Below are 17,187 nucleotides of genomic sequence, written 5' to 3'. Positions count from 1 at the left end.
CCACAGCGGCTCCCACGTTCCACACAGGCAGGAAGGGAGCGTGTGACTGAGACGTGGCCAGCGGCAGGCGGGTCAGCCAGCTGTGTGTGTGTGTGTGTGTGTGTGTGTTTGTGTGTGTGTGAGGGAGGGAGGGAAGGAGGGAAAGTGTTTGAGAGTGTGGCTGTCTGTGTGAGTGTGTGGGGGTTTGCCTGATGTGTGAACATGTGCTTGGAGTGTGGAGACTGTTTACAGTTGAAGCACTTTTCTTCACTTACAGTTCAGATCACGTTCACATGCCATCTAATTACAGTGGACAGACTGAACTTCAAAAGCTTGAGCACTGAGTCAAAGCAAAATATCCAGAGTTAGTCTTGATTTTTCATTTACACTTACTTGGAGTTTCACAGTGTCACATAGAGTCATTTTAACTCCTTAAAAAGGAGAAAATACATTTGAATAGCTACTGAATTATTAGCAGTTAAACAAGGGAAATTATACAGATATTATAAACTGATAAAGTAATTTACAGTTTACAACACAATAAATGTCAGCAAACCTGGCTTCTCAGAACTGTGTATGTGTGATTTGATCAGGTTTGATTGACAGTGGTGTCTCTATGGTAACATAAGCAAACAACACAACAAATGTCATCCCTTCTTCTTAAAGGAGGATTACATAATCTAACAATTTGTGAACTTATTTCCTCTCTTTTGGCCATAACCTCTATTAGTAATACTTTAAGGGGTGTTTACAACAGACATTTATGGATAATTATGACCCACAGTAATATCTGACATCACCTTGCCAGTGGAAGAGCACAAACAAAACAGAAATACATAAATATATCGTGAAAGAACCAATATTGTTCTAATTTTGACAGTTAAAAGTGTTTTTCCAGCACTTGCTGTGTGGCCCAAAACCTCATAGAAAGTTTAAAGCCACAGTCTACACATTCTCTTCTCTTCATCAAGAAAAAAGGTTGTTTCTGTTTTGTTTTTTCAGCCTTGAAACTTGCTTTTTTAACTTCATCTCTGAGACATCTCAACTGTTGCACAGCTCCACGAGGGAAGTCTGCCGTGTCAAACTGGTGGAAGTGGCTGCATGTAGATCTTTTCTAATGGCTGGCCCTCTGTAACACCCACGTGTGCCTGGTGGCGGAGGCACTTTGTGCTCAATTACGTGGCGGTGGAGATGACATGAGACAGCGGCATGCTTCCCTCTGGGGTCACCACTTTCCCATATCAACACAAGCACTGGGTCATTCTCCCAGCTACCCCCCTCCCCTCCCTCTCCGTCACCCCCCCCCCCACCCTCTCCAACCTCCCCCCTCCACCCGGGGGCTCTTTCTCTCGCACTCTATTCCTCCACCTGCTCCCCGGAGACACACTCATTGTCCCCACAGCTATAAACACTTCATTGAGCATGTGGCAGCTCTGCGTTCCTCAAAGCCCTTCCCAGTGCTCTCATTGGCCCGTGGACTGTGAGAAACTCCAACAAGCCCAAGACCCACACATTCATATGGAGATTTGGGCGTATAAATACAGGGTAGAGGCAGAGGAGAAGGCAGCTCAGATTCAACTGGCTCTTCAAACCGAGCAGGAACACTCTCACTCTACAGCTATGGCTCCCACTGTTTTTGGACAAGCAAGCTACTCTAAGGAACACCTGACTCCTGCTCATAAGGTAAACATCTTTTCTATAAAGTCACTCTCTCCCTTGTTGACATGTGTTCATATTAAATTCAAATGTTTCCAGTATTCAAGTGGACTAAATGTTTTCTCTTTTTTTTCTTCAGCTGAGAAAACCAATGGTGGAGAAACTGCGCAGAGACCGCATCAACACCAGCATCGAGCAGCTGAAATCCCTGCTGGGTCCAGAGTTCCTCAGGCAACAGCCCGATTCCAAGCAAGAGAAGGCGGACATCTTGGAGATGGCCGTGTCCTATCTGAGAAGCTGGCAGCAGCAAAAGCAGCAGCAGCAGCAGCAGCAGCAGCAGCAGCAGCAGCAGCAGCAGCAGCAGCAGATTAGTGTGACCTCTGGCCTGGCGACGGCCAGTGACGGCTACTCCCGCTGCGTGCAGGAGGCCGTCAGCTTCCTGTCCCACTGTGAGGTCCAGACTCAGGCCCACAGGCGGCTGCTCAGCCACTTCCAGGGCTTGCAGGCGTCCAGCAGGACCAGCCACAGTCCCTGCACCCCCTCGCCTCCTGGCTCTCCTCTCCATCAGGTCAGCTCCAGCAAAGGTGTGAGCCAGGCTGGCTGTGGTCTGTGGAGGCCCTGGTAGGACAGAGGCAGCATCACCTCCACCCAGAGAGAAAGAGAACTACGTCTGTGAAGGTCACGGACAGAAAGTTGAAGACTCACTGAAGTCTGTTTCCTTCTGCTTTGGCAGGAGATTGAATATTGTTGAGTGTTTTACTAGTGTGGCAAAATGGGTTGAATGTCCCAGTATTCCTTTGGAAGGACTGAAATGATTCAGGTTTTACTGAATATTTACATCATGTGTATACACATTATAATACTACTCTACATAATTTAGAGTGTTCACTGTGATTGTGTCAATTGTTCCCGTGGAAAAGCTGAATTTTGTTTGTTTTGCAAACAGCACTGAATTATCTTGTTGTGAAACCCATGTTGGGTGAAAACTATTTTAGTGTTTGAGACACTGTTTGACTGATGTGTTTAAACCACTGTCTATCTTTGATGCTGAGTATCACTGACTGATCTGTTTCATTAGTTTGGTGCTAATGAATCAGCAACATCCCATAAATGGATCCCATGGATCCACTTTTACTGTAAATCTAGTTATGATTACACTTTATGATGACTATTTGTAACCATTATTTGGCCAATGTGTGAAAGAGTTTTACTGCTGAAATTGTACCTATTGACTGTTCAGTTGTGATGTTCATAATAGATGTTTTTTTTCATCCTCAAATGAATACCTTTTATAAAGGCATTTTATGTTGACATCAATCTGTTGGATTGCTTCCTTTAGAAGTTTGTTTTTGACTATGAAAAAAATAAATGGAAAACTTCACATGAAGTTTTGCAAACATAAATAACGGTGGTGTTTGTCTTTAATCAGAAATCTTTAACCCTGAGTGTACATAGAAAATCTTATGTAGAAACTGTAGCCAGCTGAATGAATAATTAATCAGTTGCTGTAAGAAGGAGAGCTAGTAGAGTCACTAAACATGTTTTATTCAAAGTTTAAACGTAGCTCAGTTGAGGACAACATACCTCCACACAGCCAGTCACACCAGAGTTTATCAGCACAGCATTCAGCTGACAGCAGCTTCACTGTTGTATCTTGCTCAAGGGAACAGCAGCAGTCTTTTTGTCTGTTTGGGCAATGCTAAAAATGTGCCAGTTTGTCAGTTCAGCATAGCTAACTCTGCATGTTCACTCTGTTACCATTCAGGCATCCACTGCTCCAGACAGTGTGTTCATATTAGTGAGAAAACGGTGTAAACACTCTATATTGCACATTGCAAAGAATCTAGAGATGGAGAATATCTAAATGAGACATAACAGAGACCATGCACGTAACTCCAATTAAATTGATGTACTTATATTAAAAATTCACTTGTTCTCATATTTATTTCAAGAAATTAATTAAAAACACATGTATGTTCAAAAACATAATTAACACTATTCAGAGAATTCATCATTCAGATAATTTAACTGCAGGTGATGGTTCTTTTGGGTGTGTGTGTACAGTTTTTTTCCCCAGTATCTTTTTCTTGATCTGGTGTTTCCCACAGGGATCATTAACGTTTTATCTTCCTAGTGCACAGGTGTTTAAAAAATGGAAATCTGGGGTGAGGAGACACCCCTGCCCCACTTATGTCACATGTCCCACTTCTGTTGCTGTGGTTGTGGCATGCTGTCTAGTGCTTGAATTATGTCTCAAGTGCCACAAAAGTCTTTCACAACTATTTGTGTGTGCAGAAGTTGTGGAGAATGTGGCATGCCTGGGACTTTCTCAGGGTCTAGTTGGCCAGGCCAGATGGTCTGGCTGAAGCCGCCTCCCCTCCCCCTTCAACAGGAGATCAAACACCGTAGCTAATGTGATGTGTAACAAGACACACTTCTATTGTTCCCGTCTTGGGGCCAGTGAATAGGCACAGAGTGTGGGAAACGGGAGATACCACACTCACAGAGAGATGGCTGACGGGAAGCCGCTCTGTGCCGCCACAGGTCTGAGCGATGGCCGAGACTTTATGGCAGGAATTCAGAGCTGTGGTGGGAGGGGAACTCGTCTTCACACACACTTGTAGACAAAGACCCCCAGCAGCCGCGTAGTGCACACTAACTTTCAGAGGAGACACAAATTCACACAAACATGTCGACAATGAAATCAATGGAGGGGACGGATAATAAAGCCAAACATGAACGTGACTTGACAGATTGGTTACTGTGTTTTCAGATGCTACAATGACGAGAGACAGAGGAGATGTTTACTCACATACCTAAATAATATGCAAATGTAGAGCAAGGAAACAGATAGTATTGTTTGTAATGCTGAATGCAGCATCTGACCTGGGTTAAATGGAGATGGTGAGCAGCAGATAGAAATTTAAAGCACTTTAAGTGACACCCTAAAATATCAACAGGTCACAAACCTGTTCAGGTGGAGGGAAGTAACTAAGCACATTTACTCAAGTGCTGTTGTTCCATATGATTGCACAGTGCCAGATCCTTCACATTAAAACTTCTAGTTCTAGATAAGCTTATAAGGTGTAGCTGTTGTCAGGAAAACAACTTCCCTATAACTCTGAGACAGCCTGTTTTGATGATATAATGCATTTAATATTGTTTAAAGTATTTTAGAGAACTTGTAAAGGAGCACGTGACACTCTAACTGATCTAAAAGTAGGAAAATAATGATTCGTCATAGCGTAAGTCCAGTTGGATTTCCATTATTTCATCGCCTCTGATGTAGAAGAGTTTCACTTTTCATGTACCATCATGTTCCATAAAGGCACTGGCACTGCGCAAGTCTACAATCTTATGCGGTCCCTTCCTCTCAATTAGGATCCAAAAATGTAATGTAATGTAATAGAGGAGTATTACTGTTTTGGCTTTACTTCCATGACTTAATTAAACTTTAAGTACTTCTTTCAGCACTGTGGATGGGTGGCTGAACTCTTAAATTAAAAAAGTCAACTCAGACCAAAGGCAGACAGACCACTCTGTGCCAAGCAGTGAAGCCAGTTGACTTGATTTTTCCCAGATGGACCAGGACACAGAGTTTCTGTTTGTCCTGCAACAAAAGATCAATTAACATTCCCAGTGGAGCATTGAGGAGCGACATGGCTTTTGTAGGTCATTTACCCTGATGTTGGGGATTGGTGGGAAACTAGGGAGACAGGGCTACTCACACTGCGCCTACAAGGCCGGCTTCACATCTGGGGCCAGCCAGTGATGGAGGCCCTCAGAGGCACACTGCCAACCCTCTCATAATGCCATTAACTTGACACTAATTTGACACAGTTCACTTACAACAGAGTCTGTAGAGCCTTGGGAGAGCTAAGACAAAGGCTTATAATTAAGGTCTGGCTTCAGTTTTTCCTCAGAACTCACTCACTAAAAACAATAATAATTCAAGTCCAGGCAGTAAAATAATTCTTTTGAAAAATCAAAGATAAACTTGGTGAAATGATAAATTTGCAAAGTTAATCTCCATGAGGGCTGCACTCATAAGGTTACAAGTGTCTTTCATATCATTATTTCCAACACTGACACCTGTCGGAGTAATGTTTGGAAGTTTAATGAAGTGACTACCATAATCTATTCTAACTTGTTTCCAGTCCCACACTAATACTGCATAACACATGCGGGGCTTCACTGATTAAAAATCTGACTATATTCTGATAGGATTTGACTTTCTGTTAATTTTTTTCTTTCTGTGTGTAACGCAGATGAAGACACGGCTGAAACGCGATGTCGGTTTTGTTTGATCTTAACGAGGGGCAACTAAAAGTCATGCTTGACTGCATGCGAGATCATGTGCTTCACTAACTGCGCCACTGTGCCGCACGCGGTCTTCGACTCGCGCCGCCGAGAACGTGCGCAACTTGCCGGCTTTCACACCTGAGACGTGAGTCGGCGGCGGCCTTTGATCAGTCAGTGTCTCTCCTCAGATTATTACAGTGTTTTCTCGCACATTAATCCTGTGGGAAACCCTGACGTTTAGGAGCCTGACGTGAGCTTTAACTTTACGCAGCGCATAGTTACAAAAGCAACAGGTGGAAAAATGAAATGTTTCACCTGTAGCCAGTTGTTGTCGCTCTTTGACTTCCCTACCTGCTCTGTCCTTTCTCCTCTGTCTTCCTCCTTATTTTTAACATCATTTAGCCAAACCGTGATGACCCTGTCACCAATTAAACTGTAACCTTTTCTAGTGAGAACAATATTTTCATGTGTTCAGATGCTCCTGTTTGTGCACCAAAATGCTGTTTTGAGGAAGGGCAGTTGTCTTTGAAGAGAAAATGAAAGCCCTCAGACTATATTGTTTTACTGCTGTGAAGCATTTGGTCCTTAATTGTAGTTACCCCCCTTTGAAGATGTTCACTTCTGTATGTATCACCTCTTATTATTCATCTAAAAAGTCAAATTCTAACCCTCTGTCCATGACAAACTCTCAAGCGATTGCTTAATAAAATGTTAATTACCTGTTGCTTATCTTGGGAAACATGCCCCGCACAGATACATGCCCTATGAGTTATTGACGTGTCTTCTATTGTTGTGCTGGGAGTCCCACTGGTCAGAGTGTGGGAACCCCAGCCCTGCCTGAGCCACATGGCTTTGTTATGCTAATCTCCCAGTATAAAATGAGGGGCAGCTCCTCCAGAGACATCAGAGCTTAACACTGCCGTCCAGAAGAAGCTGCTCACTTCACCTGCACAGACATGGCTCCCTGCTCCACCAACTACTCCTCTATTCACCACATTAGGATTTCTGAGAAAGACAACATCAAAGTGAGTGCTGGAGGAGATTTCAATGGTTTTGCATTTGCTTGTATAGTACAAATGTCTGATTGTGTGTTATTGGCTTGATTCGTGAACTTACCTGACTGTCTCCTCTTCCACAGCTGAGAAAACCTATTGTGGAGAAAATGCGCAGAGATCGCATCAACAGCTGCATCGAGCAGCTCAAGATCATCCTGGAGAAAGAGTTCCACAAGCAAGAACCCAACTCCAAACTGGAGAAAGCCGACATCCTGGAGATGACCGTGAGCTTCCTGAGGCAGCAGCTGCAGCCGGGCCTCTGTCAGAGCGACTACAACCAGGGCTACTCTCACTGCTGGAGGGACTCTCTGCATTTCCTCTCAGCCGGCTCCAGCACAGAGGCCTCCATCGCTCCTCTGCAGGGCCTCCAGCAGCAGGAGCAACAGCTCCATCAGGTCCAGAGAGCCAGCAGCTCCTCCACAGTCTGCTCCACCCTCAGGTCCACCACACTGCAGGACAATAGCAGCAGCAGAGGTCCTGTGTGGAGGCCTTGGTAGGGACTCTGTCATACAGACACTCTGAGACCTGAGGGGATCTTCTCTGTCCCTCACTATGTAGGAAATATATTTCCAGCCTGCTCATTCATGGTGGGTTTCCTTATTGTCTCATCACATTGATGGACAAGTAGTAAAAGCGAAGGCTCTCACTTATTTCAAGATTGTCCTGCTTTGACTTTGATTCACATCTGATGTTTGCTTTTTCCTTGTGTTTAAAGCTTGAGGTTGATTTTTGAGTGATGATGGTTTTGTTGAATCTTGTGAAATGATTGTTTACTCCAGTGGAGTTTATCTTTGGATGCTGCTTGATGTAACAGTATATATATCTGCCATACTGTATTTGACTGACAGCTGCTGTTGAGAATATTTCTCTTCTGTTTTGAATTATCTGTACCAAATTCTATGGATGAGAATGATGATGATGATGATGATGATGATGGTGGTGATGATGACGATGTGTGTGTGTGTGTGTGTGTGTGTGTGTGTGTGTGTGTGCAAGTGGATGTACATATTAACATTTTGTAATAGGATGTTGGTATGGCTGTTTTGCTATTACATTTTGGCTCTTAAAACTTATTTCTAACATTTGTATGACAATTAACAATAAAAAGATACAATCATTTAAAAAAAAAGCTGATTCCAGATTTTTTATTTCAGAATCTGAATGTAAACAATTAACTTATTTTTCTACAGAGCATTCAAGAAGCTTGTCTTCATAATGATGATCTTCCTCTTAAATGAAGGAAATGATCATACTGTGTCTTTTGGATAATTTTTATAAAGATTGTTCCTGAAGATCCCGAACTTGTTTTTATTGTGGAGGAGGTTATGTTGTGTTTGAGTCAGGAGGTAACAGGTATCATGATGTTTTTGTACATACATAAATACTCAAGAAGTTATGTTAAGACTTAAAATACCAATACAGACATGTCCTGCTTTTGATTTAAGCCTTACTTATTTGGAAACATAACAGTATTTATTTTAATTCTGTCAATCCAGAACTAGTTCTATGAAAACAGATAAACACACATAAAGACATATGCAAAGTGTTACATGGCCTTTTAATTAAAAGTAAAGCCATGCGAAAAACTAAACCAATCACTCTCTCTCTCACTCTCTCACACACACATACACACGATAGATACACACACAGTGTAAAGAAAAGTCCAAATATATTTTATTTAAATCATTTTTCCAATACACAGCATTTACTTACGATACAACAGAATACACAGCATACACAAATGACCCACTACATAAGCCATGACAGATGCGTTCAGTAAACCACTCTAGTCTCAAATATAACCTGACATGAACTTCAGAGCAAGTTAAGCTTCACACAGTGAAAACATTTTCGGTTCCATAAAGAAACAAAACATTTCTAATAACCTCACTGTGAGGCATGAGAATATCATTTTACTGGAGGTAGCAGCGCTGCACGTGCGGTGAATAATCTCCAGTGTGAACTTGTGATTAAGAGGATAGAATATCTATTACATATCTTTCATCAGTATGATGAAACATTAAAAAAACACTCAGTATCACTGTGAATGAGCAGGCTGGAAATATATTTCCTACATAGTGAGGGACAGAGAAGATCCCCTCAGGTCTCAGAGTGTCTGTATGACAGAGTCTCTACCAAGGCCTCCACACAGGACCTCTGCTGCTGCTACTGTCCTGCAGTGTGGTGGACCTGAGGGTGGAGCAGACTATGGAGGAGCTGCTGGCTCTCTGGACCTGTTGGAGCTGTTGCTCCTGCTGCTGGAGGCCCTGCAGAGGAGCGATGGAGGCCTCTGTGCTGGAGCCGGCTGAGAGGAAATGCAGAGAGTCCCTCCAGCAGTGAGAGTAGCCCTGGTTGTAGTCGCTCTGACAGAGGCCCGGCTGCAGCTGCTGCCTCAGGAAGCTCACGGTCATCTCCAGGATGTCGGCTTTCTCCAGTTTGGAGTTGGGTTCTTGCTTGTGGAACTCTTTCTCCAGGATGATCTTGAGCTGCTCGATGCAGCTGTTGATGCGATCTCTGCGCATTTTCTCCACAATAGGTTTTCTCAGCTGCGGAAGAGGAGACAGTCAGGTAAGTTCACGAATCAAGCCAATAACACACAATCAGCGAGGCCTTAAAAATGCTCTGCGGTACTCACTTTGATTCTGTCTTTCTCAGAGACCCTGGTATGGTGAATAGAGGTGTTACTGATGGAGCAGGGAGCCATGTCTGTGCAGGTGAAGTGAGCAGCTACCTCAGGATGACACTGAGCTCTGATGTGTCTGGAGGAGCCGCCTTTCATTTTATAGGCAGATATTAGCATAACAAAGCCATGTGACTCAGGCAGGGCTGGCGCTTGTAACAATAGGACATACATCAATACCTCGGGGTAACGCAATCACAGGCTGACCACTAGAGATAAAACCATTCCCAAGATATATATCAGACTACGAATGATGTGCTGTCAGTTTCTTATCAGGGGCTGCTGCTTATCTCACACTCCAGTTACACAGGGTAACACAGGCAGCACCTGATGTGCACCCGAGGAACAATTAAAGACAGGTTGATTAATAGGAGTGGGTGTTACGATCCCTGACGTTTCAAATGTGAAGGTATTGGCCTCAGAGAAAACACACGCTTTAAACATGGCGTGATGATATAATAACATGAATTTTTCCTAAGTGCACTGGATCAAAAAGCTTGTGAAATAAAACTCCCAAAACCTTCCCAGCAGCAACTTGTACTGAGTGCCTGGAGTACCGACAATAAAACTCCTGCTTGTTCACCCATGGCACACTTCGATTGTTGACTGAGGGTATTAAGCTGTGAGTGGACAGGGAGACTGTGGGAAAGCCAAGCCCGGACTCTACTCACACATCTACTGGTCAATAGCGCTGACCTCTCAGCCACAAAAGGCCTTTTCATCTCCGCTCTCAAACAACAGCCAACAGCAGCACTGTGACTGTGTGTGTGTGTGTGTGTGTGTGTGTGGCTGCACATACACATAGGCACAAGACAAGCCAATTGTGTATTTATTTGATATGCAATGAGATGTTACGTCATGCTGCTTCTCTGAAACTTTTTTTTCTGTGACCAGCTGCCCCTGGTTGTTGAATCCCTGGAAATAAATATGATCATGACACTTGTTTTGTTGACTCAAGCCAACACTTATAAACCAGAAAAGCTTTACAGATCCTGTATTCAAACATCAAACATGAAAAACAACAGCATTTAGATGAGATTGTTTTCCCCCCTCTGACGCATTAACATTTTTTATGAGATGATTTCCTTGATTTTTGGATGATCTTCTGGAAACAAGTGAAACCTTCTGAGATCTCATTACTGACCTCATTGTTTTCACAAAAATAAAATCAGTGTTTTTTGTGTTTCAGTTCCTACTACAACTAGCAGGGGGCGCTACAATGAAAAAGTTCTCCCTGTGTATTAATATGAGATTCTCCTAAAGAGTAGCTCCTCACATCCATTTACCTTGTGTTTGCTGGTGGTAGCTGACTTTTTTATCAATCAATCAGTGACTGTTTTATCAAAGGATCATCATCCAGGTAAAAAAAGACTGCAAAATCAGTCATGAATCATAGACATCCAAATTATGACTTCTAAAATAAATATTTTATCAGCTTTAATTCAGCACTTATTGTTTCCAAACAAGTAAAAATGGATTTCACAAATGAATACACACGAGTCAGATTTTCTTTATTTATTCTATTTGAGGACACAGAGCCACAGTTGCTGATCTGTGTGAGTGTGGAGATCCAGGAAAAACAGAGTTCTCCCACTGAGACCAATTTAATACAACTTTATTTGTGTACACACAATAAAGATTGAAACTCAGTTGTGAGATAAATATAAGTGAAATGTTATTTAACACACATCGTTTGTAGTTACTTGTCTTCTACTTTTCCTCAGATAAAATCATTATAGGCTTCACTGTTTGCTCATGGTGTACATTTGAATGCAGTTCTGGAAATGGGCAGTCGTGTTCATTTGTGGCTTCAGGACGATGATATAGATTTTGGGCAGGAAGTAGCCCCCGAAGAAGGCCAGTACGCTAAAGAGTATGGCAAACACGTACGCTGCCATGGTGAACTCGTCTCTGCTGATGAGATATAGAGTGAAGAAACTCATCCAGGAGATCATGTACACCATAAGGCTGAAAGTGACACACTTAGCCTCATTGTAGTTTGCTGGCAGGTCTTTTCCCATGTAGCTGAAAGAGAAGCAGAGGACGCTGAGCAGGGAGACGTAAGCTAGCTCAAGACCTGAGCCAGGTGAGAGGGTGTTACTGCACTCCAGGACAATTCTGTCCTCGTAGAAGTTAAGATCCTGGGACGGCTTGGGAGCATTGAGGGCCACACGGAGCACAGAAATGAGCAAGATGGTGACAGACACCAAGAAAATGGTAAACTCTGGCCCATGATTTTTTGCCCATTTGTCATAAGCTGGTGGCAGCTTGGATGCAAATTTAAAAATGCAGACAACCTGGAAGGAGCGCACAGTGATGCAGGCCAAGCACACAGTGACGCTGAAGATGAATAGAGGCTGCATGAGGATACAGGCCAGAGGAGACGGCCGGCCAAAATGGCACAAAGAGCTCATGGCAGCGGCAGTTAGGGCTGCCAGCATCAGGAGGCAGGTGCGGCCTCCGGCGGACTTGGCCACAGGCGTGTTCAGGTTGAGCAGGAGGATTACTGCAGAGCTGGAGGTCATGAGAAGACAGGTGGCCAGAAAGAGGAGCAGGGCAATGGAGAGGGGGGCGTCCCAGGCGAGCAGCAGGACAGTCCTATTTAGACACTGCTCGCTTTTCGGGGGAGCCCACTGCTCCGGCAGACACAGCTGGCACGTAGTGGGCTCTGGGGAAGAGGCACAGAATAGATGTAAAGAGAAAACCTGGGTTGTAAAAGCTGTTTTTCAAATTTAATGTTAGTGAGTCATCCCTGGAAGAGAAAACACACACTGCAGCACTTGTTAGGTGTATAAAATAACATGTTGTTAGGCACTGGTGACTCCTTTCAGAACGGATCTGGAGTCAGCCTGGCTTCTGCACCAGCACATAAATGAGTGTCATGCGCCACCTGCTGGTCAATCTCCCACACAACAGCTACAAAATACTGCTGTGTTGAAGTTTTGACACTTTGATCAAACTGGCTGTAACTTTCTTACAGAGAATTCAGAAGAAAATACACACCTGTACCACTGACAATGCTGACATCCAATACATGTAATTTGTTTGACCTATTCAATCTACCATCAGCCAACAGGTAAGTTGTCCAAAATCATCATTTCTCATTTCTCTCATTTCATACTGTCATTTAGTCCCACTCCATGGAACAAATATCTCCTTTCCATCTGTCCTTTCTTTGTTATTCTTTAGATATTTGTCTGACCTTTGACTGTTTGTGTGAGTGTCTTTATCTTACCACTTATATTGAGGAACGTGGCAGCAGGACAAGCTTGGCAGTAAAAGCAGCAGATGTGCTGCCCTGTCAGCAGCTTCTTGTGGCCCGGCGGGCAGGGCGGAGAGCAGATGGACAACGGCACCTACACGTCAGCAACAGGGTTTGAGACAAATTGTAAACAACCTATATTAATCAGGTATCTCACTGAGGTGGAAATCTCCAGATATTAGAATATAAGATAATGCACAGAATAAAGTGTGTTTTAAATTTGTTCAGGTTGTTTCAGAGTGTGAAAAGTTCTACAAACAGTGTACTGAAAAATACGCCACTTTGGTCTTACTGATCTTGAATGTTCTGTGTCACCGTGCCACTCAATTTTATCATCATCAACTATGAGCGTAATGGGATCTGGGCTGAAGGAGCCCACCACTCTGAGAGACCAGTCTGTCCCCCTCCAAACCCAGGAGACGATGTCATATCCTGTGGGTGGGTCACCATTCCTGTCAAAGTACACAGAGGTGTTGTCCAGAGAGAATCGCACCTGCTTAAGCCACAAGAGAAGCTGAGGTAGAGAGGAAAGAGGAGACGTCAGTGCTTCGTAATATCTGGTTGTTCTTTGACACACAAAAACACACATTTACATTTGCTCACCTCCCATGGATACACCCTCCTCCTCTGGCACTTTCCAGAGTCACAGCCAAGAGCTTGGTGCAGTGCGTGAGCCACGGCTTGTACCGCCTTATACACATTGAAGGAGGAGATGATGTCATATTTCTCTAATGAGAAATTGTTCTTGGCGAGGCTGTACAGGTCTGTGCTCTGCAGACAGTCATTGCTCGGGCTTATGGTCCCATTAGAGACTTGCAGGGTGGCGCTCTGTTGCACAGAAGCCTCAACCACCTTTCTCTCAAAGTCCTCAAAACCAGAAATCGCTGCATATTTGACGGACATGCCGAGGACAGTGCCGATGGTGTGGATCCCACGTATCCCTGATATAAGAGTAGCTACCGACCAGTCCTCCGTTCCAATCCACACCTTACCTGTCACGTTACGCTCAACGACAAATGGGAAGAAGCCGCTGAGCTTTGTCTTGCTGGAGAAGACTACGATGGTGTTGACTTTGGTCATCAGTATGTTGTCCACCATGTTCCTCATGATCTTGATTGTGTCATCTCTGAGTGAGGGGATGATTCCTTGGTAGGCGATGCAGATGCCGTGCTGTGGTGCTTCTTTGGAAAAACTCTGCATGCCCTGAAGGCCATAGGAGTTGTCGCTACCCAAGAGAGCGATCCATGTCCATTTGAAATGAACTAAAAGCTGGATTATAGCTGCAATCTGGTTCTTGTCGCTAGGAATTGTGCGAAAAAAGGCTGGATACTGGAACTTGTTGCTGAGCTCTTCATTTGATGCCTCATAAGAGATCTACAAAGAAACCAAGAGGATGTGAAGAATGACTGTGTTTCATGTGGGAATTTTCAGGTCATATTCCAATGGCAATGATTAAAACTTTCCAGTTGATAACTTACTTGTGGTATGAGATAGGCCCCCAGTAATGCAGCAGGGGTGAAAGACTTGCTGCTGCTGTCTGGCCCAACCACAGCCACTGCTCTTTGACTGTTGTCATAGTCTGGGTCCGTGTCCCCTTTTCTCTCAAGCGTAGGGGGGCTGTGGCTCTGCTGCTCCAGCAAGTCCAGTGTGGCCAGGATACTAGCTGACACTGAACAGATGTCGTACATCTGGTAGCCCAGCTTCACTCCTGGTAAAAGAGGCCGTGGTCCGCTACTGTTGTTGATTTCTTCCACAGCAAATCTCATGGCTTGCATCAGGTGAAAGCCATGTCCGTTGGTTCTACCTCTAGAAAAGGTAACAGGTAAATAGAAAAATAAAGACATGTTAAGTGATACACTAGATCAGTGCAGCTGAACATTTACTGTCCAGTAAAACATTAAGACTCACTCATCACATGGACCCAGAGCAGGTAAACCAGCACTTGGTTCATCTGTGTAATGTAGAGGGAACAGCCCAGCGATGGAGAAGTCACCCTGCAGCTGCATCCCCTGTCCGTGAGAGGTGTAATCCAGTTCCCCGTCTGTGAACTGGACCATTAGCCAGCTCAAGCAAAGAAACACAGCACCAAACATTTCCAAGCTTTACCTCCACCTCACACACGCTGCTGTGAGAGCTCGGTGTGGTTTGTAAAACAGATCAGGGGCTGTTTTTCTAAGTGTGGACTGACAGAGGGAGGGATGAGAGGATCACTTTTGCATCTTTCCGGGGAGTGGTGGCTGACTGAAGCATATTTGCGTGTGTCATTTGTTTGTGGGACTGTAGAGTTTCCCTCCTATTAAAATAAATTGCATAAATGTAATAAGCCATGAAAAGGGAGACCGGTGTCTCCTCCATTAATCTTTGAGAAGTGACATAAAACAGTAAACCAGAGAAAACACAGACAGTTTGTGGCTCAGTGCAAATCTGATTGTTATAAAGCTGTTTCACTTTATTAAATCAGTTTTGAACAGAGAATCTTCTAATTCAAATGATTTTTAAAACATTTTCAAAATAACTCTTTCAATATTTTTGCTTATCTCACTTGACAATTCAAGAATCATTATGTACTGCCTGGCTGGATAAGTTCATAATACTGTTTTGATGCTGTCTTTCTTTTGCTATTTTTACTTTTGAGAAGACCAGTGCACTCAAGACACAATGCACAGGCCAAAAATGACAAATCTTGAAATTTAAAGACTCTGCACATTTAGGTCCAATGCAAGCATTTAAGTAACATAGAGTTTATAGCTTTCTAGAACATTTGATTGTGTACAACCCCTGTTTTTGTCAAATTTCACAGGCTGAGGAATTACAGAGTAAAGGAGACTTTTGAACCTATTAGTCTTTTTCATTTTGCTATTTTCACTTGACAGAACAGGAAAATCACGGTTGTTATTATCAACACTAACGATGACTGCACCTCATTTAAGTGAAGCAGTTGCATGGCCCTGAAAAGTCAAAATCTCTGCTGTGAAAAAGCTCTGTTGTCCACACTGTCTCACTAACCAAAGCTTACTGGCAGAGGAACAGAACCTTCATTAATCAGTATTATTAGTTATACTTGTGTTTTGTTGCTTAGCTAAAATGTCTGTCATGAAAAAGGTTTGTGCAGGTGTGGCTGAATTTGCATGATGGTTGATATTTGAGGCTCATTTTGTTAAACACACCGGTTGTACAAACATACAATTTGCCTGATGCTCACCTGTGTCCAGGACCAGAACCCTTTGTTTTGACATGAATATTGTGCATTTTGTCAACCACAGTATTATGTAGGCAAATAGACCAGTAAAATTTCCATGTCTATACAAACAAAGATTTGAGTGAAAAACATTTGCATTGGGCAAGCTTTCTCATTTTCAACAGAAAAAATATTTGATAATGTTGTATTTGGTAATTCGTAGTTTTCAAAAGACTAACATTTTTATTAGAGACAGAGTAATAGTTGAAGGTAATATATTGTCTCCAACATGTAGCAGCAAACAGTTTAATCGTAAGTTTAAGACATATAATGATTAAAATGGGGCGCACCTTTGAATTCTATATACAGACCCAACACACTAAAAACTATATACAGACCCATTAAAACAAAGGCTTCAGCGGTGGATGTTATTTAGTTTTGTTTTCCTGGATTTATTTGTTGGAATTTATGATTCTGATACTTAATAGTGAACAATTTTTCGTCATTAAAACCAGTTATAACTTCAGAAGAATTGTAACAAATCCCACAAATTACCTTTTTTCTTTTTTTTTTTTTTTGCAGAGGACACGTCATAAAGGCACAAGTGTAAAGAATAATGTCAGTGATGGCTCCTGGGTTGCTCCAGTGAATCGTATCAGTGAGCCAGCATACACAATAGACCTTTTTCACAAAAGACACTTTGACATGTCACAGAAGGAAAACCACAAGTGTAAATTCCTGTGTTTGTTTCTATGCTTTTCTCTTGTTGATTAAATTCCCCCGATCTTCTGCTCTCATGTTGATACTTATGTGTTAAGATCTTACATTGTTGAGATATGATCTGTTTATACTGATGAAATTATGAATAATTTTTTTCCATTTTGTTTATCTGATTTATTACTTATAGACTAGCCCATACATTCATATATATTCAACTTTCAGGATAAGTAAATAAAGACTTTTATTTAAGAAATTCAAAATGCATTAAATTTCTTAACCTTCCAAAAGTCTCTATTAACAAGCTCTATTACTCATTAAGAGACTAAATAAAGCTAAATAATCAATCAGTTATTTT

At 42.8% G+C, this 17,187-nt stretch overlaps 4 protein-coding genes across 4 annotated transcripts; 2 read left to right on the top strand and 2 right to left on the bottom strand.

Annotated features, from left to right (window-relative positions):
* Positions 1 to 1,401: 1,401 nt before the first annotated feature.
* Positions 1,402 to 3,041, top strand: LOC108891679 (transcription factor HES-5). Its single transcript, XM_018688941.2, has 2 exons — positions 1,402 to 1,662; positions 1,775 to 3,041. Exons 1-2 carry the CDS (start codon positions 1,402 to 1,404, stop codon positions 2,258 to 2,260), a joined length of 747 nt encoding a protein of 248 aa, XP_018544457.2. The 3' UTR covers positions 2,261 to 3,041.
* Positions 3,042 to 6,859: 3,818 nt separating this feature from the next.
* On the top strand, positions 6,860 to 8,098 carry her12 (hairy-related 12). The gene is made up of 2 exons (XM_018688954.2): positions 6,860 to 6,962; positions 7,076 to 8,098. Exons 1-2 carry the CDS (start codon positions 6,894 to 6,896, stop codon positions 7,487 to 7,489), a joined length of 483 nt encoding a protein of 160 aa, XP_018544470.1. The 5' UTR covers positions 6,860 to 6,893; the 3' UTR covers positions 7,490 to 8,098.
* Positions 8,099 to 9,047: 949 nt separating this feature from the next.
* Positions 9,048 to 9,771, bottom strand: LOC108891631 (transcription factor HES-5-like). The gene is made up of 2 exons (XM_018688843.1): positions 9,628 to 9,771; positions 9,048 to 9,538 (listed from the first exon to the last, which is right to left on the bottom strand). The coding sequence occupies exons 1-2, from the start codon at positions 9,769 to 9,771 to the stop codon at positions 9,125 to 9,127; spliced, it is 558 nt and encodes a 185-aa protein (XP_018544359.1). The 3' UTR covers positions 9,048 to 9,124.
* A 1,552-nt stretch (positions 9,772 to 11,323) lies between these two features.
* Positions 11,324 to 15,048, bottom strand: LOC108891643 (taste receptor type 1 member 1). The gene is made up of 6 exons (XM_018688875.2): positions 14,843 to 15,048; positions 14,413 to 14,740; positions 13,538 to 14,308; positions 13,227 to 13,448; positions 12,908 to 13,028; positions 11,324 to 12,340 (listed from the first exon to the last, which is right to left on the bottom strand). Exons 1-6 carry the CDS (start codon positions 15,025 to 15,027, stop codon positions 11,415 to 11,417), a joined length of 2,553 nt encoding a protein of 850 aa, XP_018544391.1. The 5' UTR covers positions 15,028 to 15,048; the 3' UTR covers positions 11,324 to 11,414.
* Positions 15,049 to 17,187: the final 2,139 nt, after the last annotated feature.

The sequence above is a fragment of the Lates calcarifer genome, linkage group LG6 (genome assembly GCF_001640805.2).
Source record: "Lates calcarifer isolate ASB-BC8 linkage group LG6, TLL_Latcal_v3, whole genome shotgun sequence".
NCBI lineage: Eukaryota > Metazoa > Chordata > Actinopteri > Centropomidae > Lates > Lates calcarifer.
The sequence above is the reverse complement of the archived record's forward strand: the minus strand, read 5'-3'. Positions and strand labels throughout refer to the sequence as shown.